Source organism: Castanea sativa, chromosome 12 (assembly GCF_040712315.1).
Source record: "Castanea sativa cultivar Marrone di Chiusa Pesio chromosome 12, ASM4071231v1".
Taxonomy (NCBI): Eukaryota; Viridiplantae; Streptophyta; class Magnoliopsida; order Fagales; family Fagaceae; genus Castanea; species Castanea sativa.
The window spans coordinates 19,491,337-19,515,121 of NC_134024.1; the positions used below are offsets into that span (position 1 = coordinate 19,491,337).

Below are 23,785 nucleotides of genomic sequence, written 5' to 3' on the forward strand. Positions count from 1 at the left end.
TTGTCATCTGCTTCATCTATCAAAAGGGCTTCTTGTTAAACCACGTTATGTATGATCTCAATGTCTCATCCTCACGCTGCTTGATGCTTATCAGGCATGCAATGGATCTTTTATACCAGTGACCCCTGATGAAGTGTAAAGCAAACTATGCACTTAGCTCCTTGAAGGTGCTGATAGAGTTAGGCATCAATCTACTAAACCATACCCTTGCAGGTCCTTTTAGCGTAGTCAAGAATGCTCAACATATGATCTCGTTCGGGACCCCTTGTAAATGCATGAAGGTTTTGAATGATTCCAAGTGATCCAAGGGATCCTTACACCCGTTGTAGGGTTCTATCTGTGGCATCCAGAACTTCACTAGGAGGGGGAAGGAAGTGACGGGTGCTGTGAAGGGTGAATCCATCCTGTGGACCAGCTCGTTGAGGTCATTTGACACCCGTCCCTTGAGGGCGTTCATCATGAAGTCCACCCTCTCCTTCATCATCTGAATTTTCAAGACCACATGCGTCAATGCAGTATCTGTGACAAATGGTCTACTCAAGGCATTTCCGCCTTCTGGTCCCTCTCTATTCTGCCTACTGTTGGTGTGCTGAAAACTGTCACCCAACTGCTTTTCTTCCTGATTTCGGGGCTCAGCGTCCCTTTGGTGCAACTGTTCTTCTAGATCGTGGTTCTGCTTAGTATGGTGTTCCACAGCTGTGGACAAAGTTTGCATCTGTCTTTCGAGGACAGCGACGCATGGTTCAGTCTCTTGGTTGTTGGTTGTTGCCATCGAGCGTGTGAGTACCATACAACTCTTTGTCTGGGTAGTGGCAATATGGCTATCGCGCTCCCCACAGACAACGCCAATTGATGATACTGAAATTGTCAGTGAGCCGAATAGTCCTCACGTGCCCTTGGTAACCTACGCAACACAAATAAAAAGAAAACCTTGAAGAGAGTACCGCTGTAGTACCGATCAAAAACCTTCCGAAGGCTAAGTTAGAAAAGAGAATTTTTTATCACTCTAGAGTGCCAGAGCTGCGGTATCATTATGCGTACCTTAATTTGTGAGGGCCTTGGGGTTTTTATAGTAGTGTAGAGTCAACCTTATTTTCTTGGTGGAGAGGGTATTTCCTTGTAGGGAAGATCCTCATTAATGCTTGTATTTCCATATTAGGATTCTTAGAGATCACTTAGTCCACGTAGGCGCCACGTGGCTTTGCCACCCATTTCCGTCAAATCTGTCCACCTTTAAATAGTCTGTCCACCTTAAAGAGTCCGTTTGCTTCTCTGCCTTCCATTCAAGACATGATTCCGTCTACCAGTTCTTTGACTATTAGGTTTTCCAGCCCGTCTCTCTTTGTAAGACCGTTGCTAATTATTAACTCTGTAAATTGGATCCGTCGCTAATCATATAGTATTCATATAATAAAAAAGCACAAATTATTAATAATAATAAAAAAAGAAGTAGTTATTAGGCCGTACAAATGTAGTTAGTAGTCTTGAACACAAGTTTTATACACTATGTATTTGTTTGGGTTTTGGATAGCTCCTAAATAATTTTTTTCTATTTAGCTAAGCCCCCCTAAAAAAAATTTCTAGCTCCGCCACTATTTGACAGTGACTTTTTCTCGTCTTGTTCTAGTTCCTTAGTTGTTTGATATATCTTCTGTTTACCAAAGAAAAAAAAAAGGATGGATTTACCCAAAAGAGTCAAGAGACACCTCCTTTGATTTATCTATTGGTCAAGAAAAATATTGAAAGTATTAAAAAAAGAAAATAAAATAGTTTTGTCAATAAAACTTAGGGTCCGTTTAGTTGGAAGGGTGGAAAAGATAGAAAAGATTTTAATTTCCCTCCTTTTTGTTTGGTTGGGAGTGGAAAACTGGAAGGATGAAAAAAGTGAGTTTGTATAAATTTACTCATATACCTTTATTAAAAAATAATTCCCAATTAAAACCAAAAAAGTAACAAACAACCAAAAAAATAAGCAATCGCCTAAATTTATTAAAAAATAAAAATCATTTCCAGAAAAAAGAAAATCACATCTAAACAAAAAAAAAAACAAAAAACACACAAAAGAAAGCAAAAAAAAAAAAAGAGAGCAACGTACACTGGATGCCTCCTAGTAAATCAAAAGAAAAAAGAAAGAAAGAGGAGGTAATGTCTAGGAAAAAAATAAAAAAAAAAGGAGGCAACATGGAGGAAGGAAGAAAAATTAAAAAGGTAAAGAAAAAAAAAGAGGACGCAACGTGGAAGAAGGAAAAAATAAAAAATAAAAAAAGTGAAGAGCAACGTACAAATGAAGCTCTGTGCAAGTTCATATGGGCATTTTTATCCATTAAGCAGCTTCATTTTCTTCCTTCAGTTTTCTCTCCATTTTGCGGAGAAAACTTTTTAGTGGGTCTGAGGAAAAAACATCTGGGCTCCACCATTTATTTTCCTTCCTCTCCACCTAACCAAACACACCTCAAAAAAGTTTTCCTTCCCATTTTCTCTCCAAAGTTTTCCTTCCATTCTATTTCACCTCTAAACTAACACACCCTTAATTTAAATGTTTGTAAAAGTGAAGGAATTAAGGAGGGATTATTAAAGAGACGCCTCCTATGACTAATCTATTTGTCAAGAAAACTATTGAAATTGCGGCTAAGAGAAAGAGTAGACCAATCAAATCTTTATGGCAATCTTGACTAATCTATTCAAATAATAAAATAGTTTTGTCAATGCTTTGTTTGTCTTCCAACGGAACCTCGTGAATCAAAAGTTCTTCAAGTTGAATTTCTTGCCAAAAGAAAAGAAAAAAAAAATAGATCACAGTTTATCATCAAGTCATCAAATAGTTTGGTATTGGCAGGAATTGAACTATAAATCTTTTACCTTAAAATAAGAAACTCTATCAAATGAGCTAATTGGAATTTAATTATTACAACTTCATCACAATCAATAGATCAAAATCGTATCTAATTTTAGTTGCGTATGTAATCTTTTTATTCTTTATAGCAGTTTATTTAGTAAATCAAGTATCATGTGTTTGATTTTTTTTTTTTTCATTTTAAACTTTAATGATTTTATAAGTAAATATAAAAAATGTATGCGTAACAAGTTGTAATTAGTGGAATATATAGTGAAACATAAAAAGTCTAATTTTGCGCCACGTGTCTCATGTCATTTTTAAATTTATGTGTCAAGTGAATTATTAAATGCAAAAATCAAAGAGTCTAAATTCAATTAGATTCTAAATTGAATTTTAGTTGAAGTTTAATTTTGTGTCATGTGTCTCATATAATTTTTTAATTTTTGTAGCAAGTGAATTATTAAGTGCAAATACTGAAGAGTCTAGATTCAATTAGATTCTAAATCATGTCTAATTTTGCGCCATATGTCTCATATAATTTTTACATTTGTGTGTCAGGTGAATTATTAGGTGCAAAAATCAAAGAGTCTAAATTCAATTAGATTATAAATTGAATTTTAATTGAAGTCCAATATTGTGCCATGTGTTTCATCTAATTTTTTTAATTTTTGTAGCAAGTGAATTATTGGGTGCAAAAACCAAAAATTCTAGATCCAATTAGATTCTAAAACAGGTCTAATTTTGCGTTATGTGTCTCATATAATTTTTAAATTTGTGTGTCAAGTGAATTTTTAGGTGCAAAAATCAAAGAGTCTAAATTCAATTAGATTATAAATTGAATTTTAATTGAAGTTTAATCTTATGCCATGTGTCCCATTTAATTTTTGTGACAAGTGAATTATTGGATGTAAAAATCGAAGAGTTTAGATCCAATTTGATTATAAATCATGTCTAGTTTTGCACCATGTGTCTTATATAATTTTTAAATTTTTGTGTCAAGTGAATTATTAGATGCAAAAATCAAAGTGTCTAAATTCAATTAGATTCTAAATTGAATTTTAAATAAAGTTCAATTTTATGCCATGTATCCCATCTAATTTTTTAATTTTTGTGGCAAGTGAATTATTGGATGCAAAAATCGAATAGTCTAGATCCAATTAGATTCTAAATCATATATGTGTGTGTGTGTGTGTGTGTGTAATTGTGATTGATTTTAAAGGTACCCGTGCATACATTACACACTCGTACAGTAATAATGGGACTGGTTTCTTAGGTGGGTTAACTCATAATCTTACCTCAACGCAATCTAAGATTCAATTATTTTTAATATTACAAGATGATAATAATTGAGTCCAACGAGATTCATATGTCATCATCTTAAATATTTTAATTTAGGGAAATTAAACCAGCATTGTTTTGATGGTAAAGCAATTGACTAACAGCACATTTGGTATATTGAATGGTAATTATGTTGATAACGGTAATTCATATCACTAGGGTGGACAATTGAGTTCAAGTCTGATAGGCCAAAAACGTATTAACCCCTTGTGATGGATTAATTTGATTAATTAGTCGAGTTTAATTAATTAATCAATTTAACATGCAAACGCGTGATAGCACAAACAAATCACCAATAAACTAAAGTGCAGCGGAAAATAAATTTGACACGGTGATTTGTTTACGAATGGGGAAAATCTCCAAGGCAAAAACCCCACCAGATGATTTTAAGGTCACCACTCCCGAGAATCCACTATTATTAAAACAAACGGTTACAAGTAAAGGAATCTCAGTACCTTCTACCAACCTACAGCTGAACCCTTACCCCAATACCCAATTGGACTTGTTCTGTAGTGACAATCTCTCTTTTTGATACACAACTCCCAATACATGACTAACCAATGGCGCAGATCCCAATACGCGACTTCAATCACCAACTTGAGAAAGATATTGGCTGCAAAGTTCTTCAGTTCATCCACACGATGAAGAACAAGAAGATGCTCGGTTACAAAACCCTATAGTGCACAAACACAGTAGCTTCTTCACAATAGAGATGAACTAGGGCAAACTTTGTCTCCAATCACAAATTGCTTGAACAAAATTTGGCCAATGCTTGTGCAACTTGTGTTTTGTTTGACGGCCCTTAAAATAATCTTTTTATATGTCTAGGGTTATGAGAAAAAAGGCCCAAATACATATTTACGAATTGAAATTAAAACAAATCTGAAATTCTGTTTTTCTTAAACTTCAACAGATAGCATCTGTCGAGATGGTGTTGAGCCACGGGGCTGGAACAGCTTCTTAAGCTCGATAGATACTAGCTGTCGAGCTTTAATTATAGGCACTTCTTCTGCTTGTTTCTTGGACAGACTTGCATGGCTTTAACACTTGATCTTGAAACCTTATTTCTTGAAGTATTAAAAACATCCTAGATCTACCCAAATACAAGTAAAGTGCGTTTTGTCAAAGAATTAGCCAATTACATAAAATAATGACATATATTCCTAACAAGTGAAACACATATGTCCTAACAAAGTCCTATTATTTAGGATCAAAGAAGAGAATCTTGTGATGGTATTTCTTAACAAGAATAGTCGACTCTGGTATAAGAACTTCCTAAGTCACAAGAGGACTTCATGTTGTTCAAACAAACAAAAAGTAGAAACAGAAGAAAGAATAAGTTGCACACCTAAACTATAGAGTTCAAAATATAACATTTTCTTTATTTAAATTCTATCCTTAGCTATAGACTATATGATTAAAGTTGAAATTTAATTATATTGGAATATTACCTTATTATGTTTAATTATTCACTCTACGAATGAATTATTGATTTGAGATATTTTTTGTATTAAAGTCTTAATAATCTTTTGGTGTCTTGATTTGATGATAAAGAGCTATCATCAAGAGCGAACGTCATAGGTCAAAACTCTTTAAAAAAAAAATTTATAATCTTACATAACATGTCAAGTCATATAAGTTTAATACAAACATGATTTAAAAAAAAAGGTGAATTTACATTTTTTTTTTCTTCAGTAAACCATGAAAATTCATTAAACTAGGAATTCACAAGTCTATTACAATGCATGCTAGCTTTGTCAAAAGCCAAAATACTCTCCACCATAGACGGTGGGTTACAAAAGAGGATAAAGAGCTAGCTCCTAATTTCGCCAACGCATCAGCACATTGGTTGGCTTCGCGGTAAGTATGGAGTCTATGGACCACCCGTTTATTTGGGATCTCCTTCAAGAGGTTCCTGCAGTCAGTTAGGAGAGGTTCCATTAATAAATTGGTAGAGTCATTATTCATAAGCATAACAACACTTAAGGCATCAAGCTCTACTATAAGATTGTTTAATCCCAGCTCTCTAGCCATGATCAAGCCATCCCTTAACGCCCATAGTTCAGCAATGAAGCTGCTGGTATGTCCAAGCCCTCTAGCGTAACCTTGCACCCAATTTCCATCATGGTTTCTTATTATTCCTTTATCCCCTGCCTTTCCTGGATTCCCCAAGGCTGAACCATCCAAGTTAAGCTTCATCCACCCCACTGGCGGCTTCTCCCATCCTACTGGAATGATGGTTTTTTGGCTTTTAAATTTACTGTCTAACCCAATAAAGAAAAATTTTGCACTAATCTGTATGCATCTTTTCCATTTTAGCTGGTTTACCTTCCCTGTCCGAAACACATAGTTGTTCCGATGAAGCCATAGTTGCCATACTACAATAGGAAACAAGATTCTCCATGGTATGCCCAAAAACTTGGAATTCATCTCTGCCTTACAGTTGGTTTCTAGCCACTCTTTAAAGGGGAGTTTAAAGGATTCTCTTAGGCAGAATGGTACTTGAAGCTCCTGCCAGAACTTGCAAGCTATTTCACATTCTCTGAGAAGGTGTTCAATTGATTCATTGTTCCTATTACACAAAGTGCAAATTGGGTCAAGGCTTAAACCTCTTGAACCCAGCATTTCAGCCGTGGGTAAACTGTTATAGAGACAAAGCCATAAGAGAAACTGAATCTTGGGAGGAGTTTCAGTCTTCCAAACCCACATAAAAGACATAGTGTCCAGGTTCAGGGGGTTTAAACCACTAGCAAGAAGGTATGCTGGTTGTAGGGAGAAACAACCATTTTTGGAGAAAGCCCATAAGAGAGAGTCCTCTGATTGTTGATCATAAGAGAAGGGGGTGGCCTTAATGATGTTGAGCACATTCTCTGAAAGCTCAAAGGAAATACTTAGAGGATTCCACTCATGATTTTCATCAAAGCATTGCTTGACAGTAAGCTTGTCTTCCTCTCGGGTAAGGGGTCCTTCAATAAGGTCCCTCAACCTCCCATTAGGGAAATAGAAGTCCATCCACATCTTCACTAAATCACCCTTTTTTACTGCCCATCTCAGACCTTTAACAAAAACTGGACCTCCTTTTTTACAAGCTGCCCAAATCTGAGCAAGGAAGCTTCCTCCCCTCTTCAGTGATTTTGTTTGGGGCTAGGTATTTGGTAGTTAGCATGCTTGCCCAAGGCGCCTCCTCCTCATTAGCAATCCTCCAACAGAGCTTGGCAAGAATGGCTTGGTTCCTATGCTTCATGGAGAAAAGTATCAATCCTCCCAACTCTTTAGGTAGAGAGATTTTGTCCCAACTAACCATATGCATTTTTTTTTTCAGCTGTTGAGCCCCATATGAAATCTCTTACCATCTTATCCACCACATCACAAACTTTATTGGGAAGAGCATGGCACTGCATGTAGTATTTTGCAATGGGGGCAGTAGCTGTTTTGACAAACACAAGTCTCCTAGGTCTTGACAGTAGCTTGGTTTTCCAACCAGTGAGCTTACTTTGGACTTTTTCCATAATAAAATTAAAAGCACTACCCACCCTGCCTTGGTGGATGATGGGGAAGCCTAAGTACTTGCCAAGATTATTAGTGGCAATAATTCCCAAGCTTTGGCAGATATTTCTTTTCCTTCTAGTTGTGACATTGGGAGAGAAGAAGACTCTAGATTTTCCATGATTCACCTTCTGCCCAGCTAAGCTGCAAAAATTATTCATAACCTCAAGGATGGCAGTGCAATTCTTGGCATTAGCCTTGGCAAAAAACATTATGTCGTCTGCAAAGAAAATATGAGAGAAGCTAGGTCCATTCCTGGATGCTTTGATTTTATCCCACCTTTTTTCCTCACACATATTTGTGATTTCATGAGCACTCAAGAATTCCATGCATAAAAGGAATAGATAGGGTGAAATGGGATCACCTTGTCTAATTCCCCTAGTGGGGTGGACTTAACCCTAATTTTATGAGGATAGCATGCGGTAGACAACATTTTTTTTTTTTTTTAAATCGACAAATACTGACCAACTAACATAAATGACAATGTTTTTAAATTGACACAAATAATGTTGTAAAAAAAATGACAATATTATGTGTTAGCACGAATGAGATATAGCTAAATTGGTATTTCCTTTTTTCCATGATAATAAGTTGGATGGTAAGGTCGTGGGATCTAAACATACTGGATATGTGTGTTTGGTTTGTCAATCTCAAAATAGTTGTTTTGTGTTGTTTGTTATATGTATCTTGCCTTTCTATAACATGTCGTTTCTCCTTCTATTAGTGCAACACTACAACATTGGTTCCCATATTTGGAAAATCGTTAAATTTTTCCCTCAAAATTGATTGACCATATCAATGAACACTACTTATAGTCTAACACACTCAAAATTTGAAATGTGTTTTGAGAATAAAGAGAACAGGTAATCCTACAACATAATTTTTATAGTTTGCATGTGATTTATACAATATTAATTCAATAAAAAGTTATCAAAGTATAATATTTACAAAAAACAAAACAAAACAAAGGTAACATATTCTCATTCATGCATAAATATTAGTATATCTTGAAATGAAAAACAATAGTAATAATAATAATGAAGACCACTTAACGCATAAATGACATCGTTAAGGGCTCTATCTTCAAACAAGTACAACCATGGTTATCAATATGAAATCCTAGATCCCATGATCCTACCTCTTGAAATTGATTTGGGTCAATCTAGGTTCATCCGGGGAGCAATGTTTTTTTTTTTTTTTTTTTTTTAGAATATTAAGTATTTTTAACACGCACATAGGAAGAGGGGAAGGTTTTTTAAAGAAAATTACAGTGATGTATATCTAAAATGACCTAACTTTATTAAGAACACAAAAACTTACATAATTTTTACCACAATTTATCACGTGGCAAGTTGTAAGCAATGAAGAAAAAGTGGCAAGTCCATATGACCCCGCACCTCTATCACTCATAACTCACTACATGTTAAGTTGTGGCAAAAATTATATATAATTTTTGTGTTCCTAACATTTTAATTATATGGGAGGTGGAATGAAGATTGTGTACAATGGCAATCCTGATCCCAATGGTACAACACAAAATGAACTCTTTTTTTTTTTTTTGTTATTTCGGGCCTCCAATATTCGAGCCCAAAGTGATTACTAAAAACAAGTCTGCTGAGTGTTTTTTTTTTTTTTTTTTTTGAGCCAAGCCCAAAACATCATTAAAATCTGAAAATTTACAATCCAAAAAAAAAAAAAAAATCTGAAATTCCATTCTCAGAACAGAGAGACGAGAGTCTCTGATGCCACAGTGCCTGTGAGTTTTTTTTTTTTCCCAAATTCCGGTGTTGATTTGTTAATATTTTCCCATTTTTTTGGATTTTTTTTATGATTTCGTTGGGTTTTTTCATGTCATGATTAGTTGAATTTATCTGATTTGTTCATGATTATTGTTCCATTCTGATTATTTGTAATACTGCTTATCAATAAAACTGTATAGTTTGCGCCTTTTTTTTTTTTTTTTCTGTTTCTCTGCTTATTTGAGATACTTCAGCTCATTTGGTTTCTGGGGTCTTTTTAGTTCTTATTATTATTATTGCCGTTTAAAACAATGAAGCAAGTATTTGTGTAAAAATGGCTTCTTGAGCTTTTGTTTTATAGTTTGATGCAATTGAGTGGGGTGCAGTGAGTCCTTGGTTGCTGTGCAGTTTATTTAATCTGAATGTGTGTTATTGAATTCAATGTTTTTGATGGTTGGTATGTTCCTTGATTTAGAGTTAGAGTTGAACCCAATTCCCCACCACTGCGCTATAATGCCAGGACTTCACTGACATGGATGGCATTATGCCAATGTAGATATATTGTCAAAAATAAATTGGGTATTTATATGTTGGTGTTTTAAAAGATTTGATTTTTTTGGACCCAAGTTTCAATACCAATATTTGATGAATTTGTAAATTAGGGTGTCTTTTTCATTCATTATTTGCAGCAATTGCAACTGATTATGGTGATGCCAATGAACCTCCAAATGCATGAAGGGATTTTGGTGATTATCCTGTGGATGATTTGGGTGCTAAAAATGACATAGATGAGAATGTAGTATGATGATCAACCCCCCTATGAGGAAAACATTCAATCTTACAATGACCTTGGTTTAGATGATTTAGTATGCTTGTGGCTTTATTTGAAACATTTATTTGCTTTGTGTTGTTTATGTGAGACATAATGTATGTCTGTGGAGTTAGAACTTTGTATGTGTAAGTTGTAACTTTGAACTTTGAAATTTATTCATGTATTTTTAATTTGGTAGTTAGTAAGACTTGCCTTTTATTAGTAATTTTTGTCAAAATTTACTTTTTTCCAATGTTTCCTTGACATATGTTATGAAAATTATAATTATTGGTATTCTTTTTTTAACAGAAATTAGAATCTTATGATCACTGATCTGATTCCCGAACACCTCTCACCAATCCTGTGTAGGATTCCCATCCTGACAACCTTGAGTACAACAGGGAAAATTAAACAATCCTAAACCCTAGAGTGCTTTGATCAATGGCTCTTCGGCGAGCTTCTTTAACAACCTCGTCCATTCTACGATCTTCCAATTTGCCCTTAACAACATTGCTTCTCATTGCAATTTCTCCTCTGGTACTTTTCTTTTTCACAACTCTTTCTCTCTCTCTCTCTCTCTCTCTGTTTGGTTGCCGAGAAAATTGTCTACATTGACAGAAATTTATTTTTTATTTAAAAAAAAGTGTATTTAGTGCTTGGTTGCTGAGAAAACTGAGGGCGAGAATAGGAATGAATTATTCTTCCCTCAAACTTTTAAGCTTAGTTGGTGTTTGGTTGTTGAGAGAAACTGAGGGAGAGAATGGAAACTTAAAATTTGAATCCTTTTTTTGGGTCAAATTTACTGTTTGGTTACAAAGAAAATGGCAAAAAGAATTAGAATTTGATTATTATTCTTATTATTATTTTTAATTCTAAATATGTGATGAACTCTAATTTTCTTGGCCAAATTGCTGTATAAATCTCATTTGGGGCTTTGAATCCAAGTTTCTGCTTGGTTGCTGCGAAGTAAAAGAAAATTTGGAATTTCAATATTATTGTTGCTTTGTTTCTTGGGAAATTATTTAAAGTTCTACTTAAGTCAAAATTTCAGTCATAGTTGTGAGAAGCCAATTTGGCATTTTTAAAGTGAAAAGACTAAGAATTCAACCTAAGTAGCCTTGCTAGTTGTGTTAGGCTTAATTTTATACGAGTGCATTGCTTTATGAAACTAATCAGAATGCAATTTTTTTTAACAAAATCTTTTTGTTCTTTGTTTCAATTTTCATAGATGTAGTTGGCATTCATAGTTTGCGTGAGAGCATGATGAACCAGATGCTTCATCATGACAGAAATCACAAATTGGGAGTTGTATGCCACTTGCTGCTATGCGTATTGGAACAATGATCCATAACATTGAGGTCACCGGGGTCAAGGTGCAAGCTAGTTCGAGCTGCAAGAACTTGTGCAAAGATCTTGAAAGAGCCGGCGTCTAGATACTGTTTAATTAAACTGCCTTCAGGTGCTGAGAAGTTGATTGATTCACGGTGCCGGCCCACAATTGGTATGGTGTCAAACCCAAGCCATGGGGCTTGAAAGCTCAGGAAGGCTGGGCAAAGCGGGTGGTTAGGACGAAGACCAGTAGTTCAAGAAGTGGCTATGAATCCAGTATGTTAGGACATATGTGGTTCACTTGATAAGAACATATATCATTCTTTTATGTAATTGGCTAATCCTTTGACAAAACGCACTTTACTTGTAATTGGGTAGATCTAGGATGTTTTTGATACTTCAAGAAACAAGGTTTCAAGATCAAGTGTTAAAGCCATGCAAGTCTGTCCAAGAAACAAGCTGAGAAGTGCTCTTCATTAAAGCTCGACAGCTACATCTATCGAGCTTTAAGAAGCTGTTCTTGCCCCGTGGCTCGACAACTGCTCAACAGCACCTCGACAGCTGTAATTGGGTAGATCTAGGATGTTTTTGATACTTCAAGAAACAAGGTTTCAAGATCAAGTGTTAAAATCATACAAGTCTATCCAAGAAACAAGCTGAGAAGTGCTCTTCATTAAAGCTCAACAGCTGGCTCGACAGCTGCATCTATCGAGCTTTAAGAAGCTGTTCCAGTCCCGTGGCTCGACAGCTGCTCAACAGCACCTCGACACCTCTAGCTGTCAAGATTTAAGAAAAAGAGTTTTTCAGTACTGTTTTGATTCTAATCCGTGGACATGTCTTTGGGCCTTCTTTTCTCATAACCCTAGACATATAAAAAGATTATTTTAAAGGCCGTCAAAGGAAGCACAAGTTGCACAAGCATTGAGCAAAGTTTGTTCAAGCAATCTGTGACTAGAGACAAAGTTTGCCCTAGTTCATCTCTTTATGAAGAAGCTGCTTTGTCTTTTCACCGTAGGGTTTTGTAACCAAGCATCTTCTTGTTCTTCATTGTGAGGATGAACTGAAGAACTTTGCAGCCAACATCTTTCTCAAGTTGGTGATTGAAGTCGTGTACTGGGATCCGCGCAATTGGTTAGTCACGAATTGGGAGCCGTACATTGAAAATGAGAAATTGTCAGTACAGAACAAGTCCAATTGGGTATTGGGGTAAGGGTTCAACTATAGGTTGGTATAAGGTACTGAGATTCCTTTACTTGTAACTGCTTGTTGTGATAATAGTGGATTCTCGGGAGTGGTGACCTTAAAATCACCCAGTGGGGTTTTTGCCTTGGTGGTTTTTCCCATTCGTAAACAAATCACCGTGTCAATTTATTTTCCGCTACACTTTAGTTTATTGGTGATTTTTTTGTGCTACCACGCGTTTGTATGTTAATTTAATTAATAAATAAACTTGGCTAATTAATCAACTTAATCCATCACAAGGGGTCAATACGTTTTTGGCCTATCAAGTGGTATCAGAGCAGGCACACTCTGATTAAGGTTTAATCTCTGTGTGTGGTCCATTGACCCCTGTTTTTCATGGATAGAGGACAAGCCCTTATTGTCCCTCCTTTATTTGATGGGACTAACTATGCATACTAGAAAGTACGCATAAGAGCCTTTTTGCAGTCTCTAGATGAGAAAGTGTAGCAAGCTGTAGAGATTGGCTGGACCAAGACAAAGGAAACGCCGACTAATTGGGATGAGGCAAAGATCAAGGCTGCAAACTTCAAGGCTGCAAACTTCAATAGCAAGGCATTGAATGCGTTGTTCAGTGCAGTCACAAATGAGGAATTCAAAAAGATAACCTCCACTGAAACTGCAAAGGAAGCATGGACCATCCTCTAGACAACCTATGAGAGAACAAAGACTGTCAAGGATTCGAAACTTCAAAGGCTCACTACAAGCTTCGAAGAGATAAAAATGGAGAAGGATGAGTCATTTGATGAGTTCTATGCAAAACTCAAAGACATAGTGAACTCTACCTTTAATCTAGGAGAAACTATCCCAGAACTCAAGATTGTGAGAAAAGTGCTCAGATCTCTTCCCGAAAGATTCCATGCCAAGATCACCGCGATTGAGGTATCGAAGGATATTGATAAAATTCCTTTGACAGAGCTGGTTGGAAATCTACAGACCTATGAGTTGGGTTTGTCTAGAATCGGAAAGACGAGCAAAAGCAAGAATATGGCACTGAAGGCCAAGAGCTGTGAGACGGAAGAGTCTTCAGACGATGAAGATTCTAAGATAAAGTCCTACATCATTAGGCAATTCAAGAAGTTCATGAAGAATGCCAATGGGAAAGGCTTCAACAAGGACCGTAGGCAATGTAGTTCTTCTTAGTTCAAGGGTCAAGACAAAGGGAAGAAGGATGCAAAGGATGGCGGTCAGTACACTGTTCCTACATGACCTAAATGCTTTGGGTGTCAAGGCTTCGGACACATAAAACAGGAATACCCAACATATCTCAAGACAATTGGGAAAAGCAAGGCACTTGCTGTTACGCTAAGCGACATCGAGCCTGAAGATGATTCTGACAATGAGGATGACGGAATCTTGAATGCCTTCACTGCCACAGTTAATCCTACTGAAGGGATTGTTGAAGATGTGGATGAAGAAGAGGAATTAGTGGAAGCCAAGTTTGAGAAGATGGATGATCAAGATGACATTCACACAGCCTATGCTAAACTATATAAGGTCTCAGAAAAGCACGAGAAGCTGTATAGGTTGACTACCAAGAAGCTCAGTGATGTGGAGCTTGAACGTGAAGAGCTTTCCACAAAGTTTGATGAAGCAAATAAAACTATTGGAGCACTAAGGTTTATAAATAACTTCTTGGCTGAGAAAACTAAGAAGCTTGAGGTAGAACTATTCCAAGTCAGAGCTCAGCTGGAAAGGACTTCAAGTGCTAAGCTTGATGAAATGCTCAGTTTTTAAAAATCTGCTTCAGATCGAATAGGTTTAGGGTATGATTTTTCTTCCTCTAATATTGTTTCTGCTAGTATTACTGTCTTTGTTTCCCCTAGCAATAATGTTGAAATTGAGAACACTAATGTTAAAACTAAATTAGCTAGTGAGAACATAGACAAGGGTAAATCTATCTTAAGAGCACCCCCTAAGCAGGATAAGAAGGAAGTTAAAAATTTTAGGGCTAAGAAGGCTATCTCTCAAAGGCCTAAACAAAAGAAGCAGCATCTTTGTCATCACTGTGGAGCAGTTGGTCATACTCGACCAAATTGCTATACATGGTTAGCCACTCAAAATAGCAACAGCATGTTGGCATCGAGAAACCAGAATCAATTTCCGTCCTCGTTTGCTCCTCTTGGAGATTTTCTCAAAGCCCTCATGTTCCTTTCGAACTTGAACGGTATCAATTCTTGCCCCTCACCGCCAGTTCAAGGGTTTGCGAAAAGAAAAGGTTCTTCCGAGGGGTGGAAAGAAAAGGGTTCCAAGTGATCTAATCACTTTTTCTCTCTCTTCTTCTGTTTTTGTTTTTGCATTACCTGTGTGTTTTGCTTTAATGTTTTGAGTCAGTCTAGTTTTTATGCATTTCTTTGCTTTACTTTACATGCTTTTGGTTATTAGTTTTTCAATTTTAGTTATTTTATTTTGTTTCAAAAATTAAAAAAAAAATTTGAAAAAATCAGAAAAATACAAAAACAGTGTGTGTTTATGTACATCGGTTATTGTGAACCTTAAAATGGCCTTTGAAACAAAGTTTTCTAAACTTTGTATCTCTTGTAACTTAGATGAGCACTATTATGCACAACTAAGCAAGTGAGTTTTGTAGCTCTTTGTTTGTGATGAGTAAGGTTAAGTGATCTCTTGTACTTAACACTCGTATCACTCTTTTTGACGGGAAGGACTAGAAAATCCTAAGAGAAAGGCATAAATAACCATCTCACCACTATTACTCGTCAATCATGAAATGACATCTGTATGCTTCGGCATAGCAAAAGTGCAATGTCAATGACATTTGTATGCTTCGACATAGCAAAAGTGCAATGTCAAAAGTTTAACATAATTGGGTATTTCTTTTCTCTCCTTTGTATACCCATGCATGGTTTGCTTAATAAAAAGAAAATATGCAAAGAAAATAAAAGCAAAAAGAACAAAATGCTTTAAATATGATTGCAAACGTGTTTTCTAGGAGATGTAGGAGTTATAATATGTACCTCAAAGGTGATAGTCTCATCAAACAGTTATGATTGTGTGTAAGTTAAAGTAATTTTCTCATATCTCAAATCGTCATAACCTTGAGACACTTATGCAATCTTGCTATGTTTTTCACACACAACACGCAATATTCTTTGCTACTCTTGATACATGTGCAGGTACAATGTGATTTGGCTATCACAAGGTTTATATGTGTTGATGTATGCTCACTAAATTGTCTTAACTTGTTTTTGAAATATAAAATTGGTTAGACTTGTTTAATGTGTATGTGCGTGTGTGTGTGTGTGTGTGTGTGCACGCGTGTGTGTGTGTGTGCGCGCGTGTGTGTGTGTGTGTTTTTAGGAGCTAAATGGTTAACTTTTTGTTGTTTGAGAGATGTTTTGAGAGGTTAAAATGTTGGTTGGATCATTGGCTAAGTTGCATGTTAGATTGCATTCATATTTGTGTTTTTCTCCTCTTTGAAAAACTGTTTTTAAGCCATCTCGATACCTTCTCGACACCTCTCGATACCTGGCTTATCTGTCGAGCTCTTCAGATGAATCTTATCGCAATCTCGACACCTTTCGATAGCTTCTAGATTGATCGAGAAACCTCCTGGCCTCTCGATAGCTTCTCGACAGCTTGGTGGATCGATCGAGAAACCTCCTGGTCTCTCGATAGATTCTCGACAGCTGGTAGATCGATCGAGCTTCTTACTCGTGTCTGATGTTTTGTTCCTCGACACCTCCTCGATAGTTGCATTTGTCGACACCTGTGTTCTCGACACCTACCTCGTCACTTGTCTCGATACCTCTCGACACCTCTATCTGTTGAGATTTACTGAGGTTCTATATATTGTTTCAGCACGATTTGGATCTCATTTTCTTGATCTCTCTCGATCTATCTGCACCTGTTCATCTCCCAAACACTCTTTTCTCTCTCAAAACCTTTGACTCACGTGATTTTCGGCCTCTTTTGCTTCAAATCACTTGGTATGATTTCTTTTCTCTCTCTCCTCATGTTCCTTTCATCCATTCATACCTAGGTTTTTGAGTCTTTGAAAAAAAAATTTGGGGTTTTTCAAAATTGTTAAGTTTTTGTGAAAATTTGGGATGGGTTTTTGGCCAAATGAGTTTCAAATCTCATACATTGCATCTCATGAGCATTATAACCATATTATCATGCATTTAGATGTGTGCAATTGATTGTGTGCTGGTAGGATTGGATTGGGCAGAGCCCATGATGTATTTTATTTGGCATGTCACATGTTCATGCATTTCTCATGCGTACTTTCTTTCCTTCAATATACTTGCTATATTTGAACTATGTTGGAACTTTTTTGAGTGTTTCTTTCTTCTCCCTCTCTCTCTCTAGTTTACGTTAATGCGTTAACGGCACTAAAACGTAAGTCTACTCCGGTTCAGAACCCTCTGCGTTCTCGAGCCTCTTCGTCTTCTGATCCTACTCCCTCCTCTGTTAGGTTTTGTGATGAGAAAGCCCAAAAGGACTTCTCAGAGAACTTCTCTAAACGAGGTGTTCATTCGGAACGCCAAGTTGTTTTGTCGGATTTTATCAACACTGACCTTCCCAATGTCATTCACAGACGAGAATGGGAGCCACTGTGTGACATCCCGGTCACATGTCCTTCCGTGCTAATTCAGGAGTTCTACTCCAACATGCATGGAACTGATACTTCAATACCTCTCTTTCATACTCGCATTCGAGGTACACGCATTGTCGTCACACCGGAGTTGGTATCCAATGTGCTTCGTGTTCTCAGGGTTGCGCATCCTGACTACCCTGGTTGTGAGCGTCTACGAACTGTGTCCAAAGACAAGATGATCTCTGCTTTTTGTGAGCACCCAGCTAATTAGGGTGAGCGTCAGTTTACATCATGTCGACATTTTGCTAAAGGTCCTAAATTCTTGAACATGGTGATGACTTTTGTGTTGTATCCTCTCTCTCACTACAACTCCATTACAGAGTCTCATTCTCGTTTTCTATTATCCCTTCTTGAGGATCTTTCCATCGATTTTCCTTCACATTTTATCATTTCTATCATAGACGTGTATAGGGATACGGCTACCCGTGATAAGCTCATCTTTCCTTCTGCTATCACGAGGATCTTACGCCACTTCTCTATTCCTTTTCCCTCATCCGACCACTTCTCCTTTATATGTGCCATTGAATACGCTACCATTAAACGGAGCGAGGTGCAGTTTCGTGCGAGGCGGTCCGGTTCGACAGCTTCTCCCACTCCTTCGGCTCCTTCTACCTCCACTCCCTCTTCTTCAACAGGAGGTGTAACTTTGGATGCGATCATGGCGCAGCTTCAGCGCATGGATGCTCGCCTTGATACACTTTCTACGGAGTTGTATTAGGTGAACACCCATGTTGGCCGCATTGCTAGACGACAGGCTTGCCTTGGTGGTTTTGTGGAGTCTCCCTCTCCTCCTCCCGAGGCATCCGAGACACCTAATGATGGTTTCGGCGATGATGATGATGAGGATGGAGATGCTAGCTCTTCCAGTTCTGATGAGATGTCTACTTGACACGCTTACCCTTTGTCACTCGTGACAAAAAGGGGAAATAGTTTTGGATATGAGAGTAGTCACTCTTAGAGGGAGAGTTAGGAGATTTTTGTTAGGAGGAGAGTTTGTTTTTGAGGGATGTAGTAAGGATTGCATGTATCTTTTCTTTTCTTTCTTGTTAGAGATACACTGTTCTTGTACCTAGGTCTTGTGACCATTTTTACATACATGATGTTTATCAAGTGGTATATATATATATATATATATATATTGTATGTTTTATTCACCTACCTCTACATATGTTGTTTCTTTTCTTTCTTTATACACATGTTTCTTTATTTTGTATGCAATCTATTATTTCTGCTTTACACAAAGATGCCTTGATGTATTTTGTTTAAAGTGTTTCAGAAATACAGGTTGTCAAAGTCTACTTGCCATGAACTCTCTTCTTGCAAAGTTTTTCAAGAGTTTGTGTTAGGATAGATTTTATTGTATATCAACAAGTGAGTATGAGTTGAGTGATTTATGACTTCTCTCATATGTTCATTTGTTTGTTGTGGTTTTGTCACGGATTGCCAAAGGGGGAGATTGTTAGAACTTATGTGGTTCACTTGATAAGAATATATGTCATTCTTTTATGTAATTGGCTAATCCTTTGACAAAACATACTTTACTTATAATTTGGTAAATCTAGGATGTTTTTGATACTTCAAGAAATAAGGTTTCAAGATCAAGTGTTAAAGCTATGCAAATCTGTCCAAGAAACAAGCTGAGAAGTGCTCTTCATTAAAGCTCGACAGTTGCATCTATCGAGCTTTAAGAAGTTGTTCCAGCCTCATGGCTATACAGCTGCTTGACAACACCTCGACACCTCTAGCTGTTAAGATTTAAGAAAAACAGTTTTTCAGTACTGTTTTGATTCTATCCGTAGACATGTCTTTGGGCCTTCTTTTCTCATAACCCTAGACATATAAAAGGATTATTTTAAGGGCCGTCAAAGGAAGCACAAGTTGCACAAGCATTGAGCAAAGTCTATTCAAGCAATTTGTGACCGGAAACAAAGTTTGCCCTAGTTCATCTCTTTGTGAAGAAGCTGCTGTGTCTTTGCACCGTAGGGTTTTGTAACCAAGCATCTTCTTGTTCTTCATTGTGAGAATGAACTGAAGAACTTTGCAGCCAACATCTTTCTCAAGTTGGTGATTGAAGTCACGTACTGGGATCCGCACAATTAGTTAGTCACGTACTGGGAGCCGTGCATTGACAAGGAGAGATTGTCATTACAGAACAAGTTCAATTGGGTATTGGGGTAAGGGTTCAACTGTAGGTTGGTATAAAGTACTGTGATTCATTTACTTGTAACTGCTTGTTATGATAATAGTGGATTCTCGGGAGTGGTGACCTTAAAATCACCCAGTGGAGTTTTTGCCTTGGTGGTTTTCCCCATTCGTAAACAAATCACCGTGTCAATTTATTTTCCACTGTACTTTAGTTTATTGGTGATTTGTTTGTGTTACCACGCGTTTGCATGTTAATTTGATTAATAAATAAACTTGGCTAATTAATCAACTTAATCCATCACAATGAGTCAATACGTTTTTGGCCTATCACAATAGATCATCCTCATGTTGGAGGTGAGGGTAGAAGCAAGAGTAATGGGAATCATGGAAGGTGTTCTCTTACTCCTTGGGGCAAGCCATGTAAGTCTGGGTACAAGACTGGACCCCTGAAGCGCAGAAAGTAGTGTCGATAAATTATTTTTTTGAGATTCTACTATAGATTCTAGTTTTCTTTTCATGCTTCTCATATGCAATTAATACTAGGGTCACAACATTTCTCACAACTCTGAGGTGGCAAACTATGAATGATTGTCTATTAATTTTATATGAACTCATCATATTGTTCTACTACACATAATCCGTTACATCAGAGTTATAGCACAAAAAGTTGTGGTCATGCTAACATGACAATACACGTGACAATCTATGTGACGAAAATAATATCTTATGTTAGCTGTTAGCAAGGTCAGCATTTTACATATATCACTTAACAACATGAACATTTTTGGCACAATACCAAAAGTTTAGAGACTAAATTGATATATTTGAAACGTTAGAGACCAAACTGACACACAACCTAAAGATTAGGGATGAGGATAATAATTTATCTTTAAAATCTATATAAAACATAAGACATTTAACTTTTAATTTACCTCATTGTATTTTTTTTTTTTTTTAACCAATTAGAAATCTATCCTAAAGTGCTCCCTTTGAACCTCTCTCTACCCCCAAGCTCAAAGGCTTGGGGGGTGGGGGGGACATTTCACTGTTATCCGGCCTAATAGGTGGGTGGTTACCGGTAACCACTACCATATTGCATTTTTTCATATAAGCTTTTGAGCGTTCACAATTTTATACATTATAACTCTAATATGTATTTTCTAACAAAATTTAAATTTCATTCTATATTTAAACCATCTTTTAGAATCTTAAAACATTATTTTTTTTAATATTAGAATATATATATATATATATATATATATAATTCTATATACAAATACAATTACAATAAATTCTTAATTGTAGAATATTTATTTCTATATACACTGTCATTTATTTATTATTATGCCTATTAGTAACTATAATAATTATTAAAAAACAATATTATATTAATACATTGCACAAGTTGCTGAGTTCCTTTTTTTTTTTCTTTTTTTTTCTTTTTTGAAAAGAAAGCATTCATTCATTCAATATTATGTAAAGAGTCTTGGTACAAAGCCTCCACTACCGGCGGTGGTGAATCCTCTATCCAATAGATTACATCATCAACATTTTTTGCATACCTAGCTAAAGAATGCGCAGACATATTCCCTCCTCGCTTAACACAACTGATTGAAATCTGCCTCATCCCATTCAGATAAACACAAATATCATCGTAAATATGTCCAAGCAAGGAGTTACGGTAGGACACATCTGATATAGCTCTCATTACTGTGCTGTTATCGCCTTCAACTACAAGCTCTGAAAATCCAACTTCCATGGCAAAAACCACTGCCTGTCGACACGCCAAAGCTTCAGCCTCTTCGCTATCTCTCACATAGGACCCCTTAGCCGACATCCCAGCCATTACTTCCCCTTGAGCATTTCTGATTATTGCTCCAACCCCAGAACACTGCTGCTCCATGAACACAGCTGCATCAAAATTCAATTTATTCATATTCTGAGGTGGAGGCTGCCAATGGTGTCCACTTGATATTGTGTTCGAGACAACCAGCTGCTCTTGCGCTATTCTGTACTCTTCCATGTAATCTGCCGCTTGTTTGTTCAACCAACAAGGATGCTTTATCTGTCCGCCATGCACCATTGAGTTCCTCTGGTTCCACACAGTCCAAGCTTTCACCACAAAGATCTCCATCCCAGCTGCATCAAGTTTGTTCAACAATACCTCAAAAAGCTGCATAAAATCATGAAAGTTAGTAGCACATTTCTGCATCATGATGGAACTACCCGCCCACACATCTTGGGCTGCTGGACACTCCCAAATGGCATGAATCACGGTCTCTGGAGCTCTCTGACAGCAAAGGCATAAATTGTCTCCAATTATATTTCTTTTTGCCAAGTTTACACGGGTTGGCAGTATCTCATGACAAGCCCTCCAAGCAAATACTTTCATTTTGTTTGGCACCCTTATTTTCCACAATTTCTTCCATAATTGCTACCCAGCACCTATCGAACTTTCAGCTCATTCCCTCAATACTTTCCTTGCCACATGATATCCGGATTTAACTGTGTAAGCTCCCTCTTTATTATGTAACCATACCATAGCATCAGCCACACGCCTATGGCTTAAGGGAATTTTACATATAGCTTCCGCATCCTCTCTATTAAAAGTTGCCATGATGGCATCTCGCCTCCACCCATGTAAATCCAAATCAATAAGATCTGAAACCCTCCAATCCTCCTTTTTTTTTTTTCTTTTAAAACGCGCGATTTGCTAAGTTAATAATAAGGATAAAGTTTTAAGAATCTCCTCTAACTTATTAAGTGAAGATTTATATAAGGTTATTCACATATATTATCTACATATATAAAACCAGAGCTTTTGACCTTTTATTAACCTCTCTAGAGCTTGCCAAATCATTATCATTTTTTTAAAACAAAATTATTTTTGTTTAGTCCACACTTAACAATGAGTAAAACTCTATCTTTTTAACAAGTCCAACTTAAATTCAAACTCATCATTATCATTTTTTTAAACAAAATTATTTTTGTTTAGTCCAAACTAAACAAAGAGTGAAACTCTATCTCTTTAACAAATTCAACTTAAATTCAAAAGTTGATAATTTATCTTCAAATTTGCAAGGTTAATCATGAACATTATAAAAGCAGTGCAAACCCCAATATATATATATATATATATATATATATATATATATATATATATATATATCTAAGTCGAGTAGAGGTATGAGCTCTTCTTCTGTTATTTTCTTCTCCTCTACTTTGTTAAAAAAAAATATATTTTATGGTTTTTCATGTTTTTTTTTTAAAAGTAATTTTCATACATGAACCACCAAATTCTCCTTTTTAGCCGTTTTTTATAAGATAAGAAATTTTACAATAATTGAAATTTAAGGTTGTTGCTACTGCATATGTCTTTTGTTTTACCTCACAATACGAAAAGTATGTTAATTTCTTGGCCAAAAGCTTATATAAGATATATTAAGAGAATGTATGGCTTTCATTATTCCAACGTGGGCTCCTGCTCAACATTTTTTAGTGTGGATCACATGCTGATAAGGTTCATTTAAAATTTAGATCCGTTAAAATTTAAAACTCATTGCTTTATGGGTTCATGGACTTTTTTCTTTTTCTTATATTTCTCTTTTGAATAGTCATATATTTGATTATTCAAAAGAGAAATATGCATGGATACATTTGAAAACAATCACAATTATATATATATATATATATATATATATATATATATGATTTAAAATCTAATTAGATCTAGACTCTTCTGTTTTTGCATTCAATAATTTACTTGTCATAAAAATTAAAAAATTAGATGGAACACATGCGCAAAATTGAACTCCAATTAAAATTCAATTTAGAATCTAATTGAATTTAGACTCTTTAATTTTTGCACCTAATAATTCACTTGATACACAAATTTAAAAATTAGGTGAGACACGTGGCGCAAAATTAGACTTCAGTTAAGAATTTAATTGGATTTTCTCTTAGCTTTGACTATTAATATATATGACTTATAAACTAATGTTGTTTTTTTATACAAAAAAAGGCTTATAAATATAAAATCATTCAAATTTTATATTTTTTATGGTTTACTTATATTGGACTTCTCGTTTTTTACACTAAATTAATTCATTTAACACAAAATTTAAAAACTTAGATTAAATGGAATACATGACACAAAATTAAACTCCAATTGAAATCTAATTTTT

At 36.0% G+C, this 23,785-nt stretch overlaps 1 protein-coding gene and 1 pseudogene across 1 annotated transcript; one reads left to right on the top strand and one right to left on the bottom strand.

The window, feature by feature from the left end:
- Nucleotides 1-11,530: 11,530 nt before the first annotated feature.
- Nucleotides 11,531-20,065, top strand: LOC142618996 (large ribosomal subunit protein uL2my, C-terminal part-like; annotated as a pseudogene).
- A 998-nt stretch (nt 20,066-21,063) lies between these two features.
- On the bottom strand, nt 21,064-22,218 carry LOC142620325 (uncharacterized). Its single transcript, XM_075793714.1, has 2 exons — nt 22,141-22,218; nt 21,064-21,891 (listed from the first exon to the last, which is right to left on the bottom strand). The coding sequence occupies exons 1-2, from the start codon at nt 22,216-22,218 to the stop codon at nt 21,064-21,066; spliced, it is 906 nt and encodes a 301-aa protein (XP_075649829.1).
- Nucleotides 22,219-23,785: the final 1,567 nt, after the last annotated feature.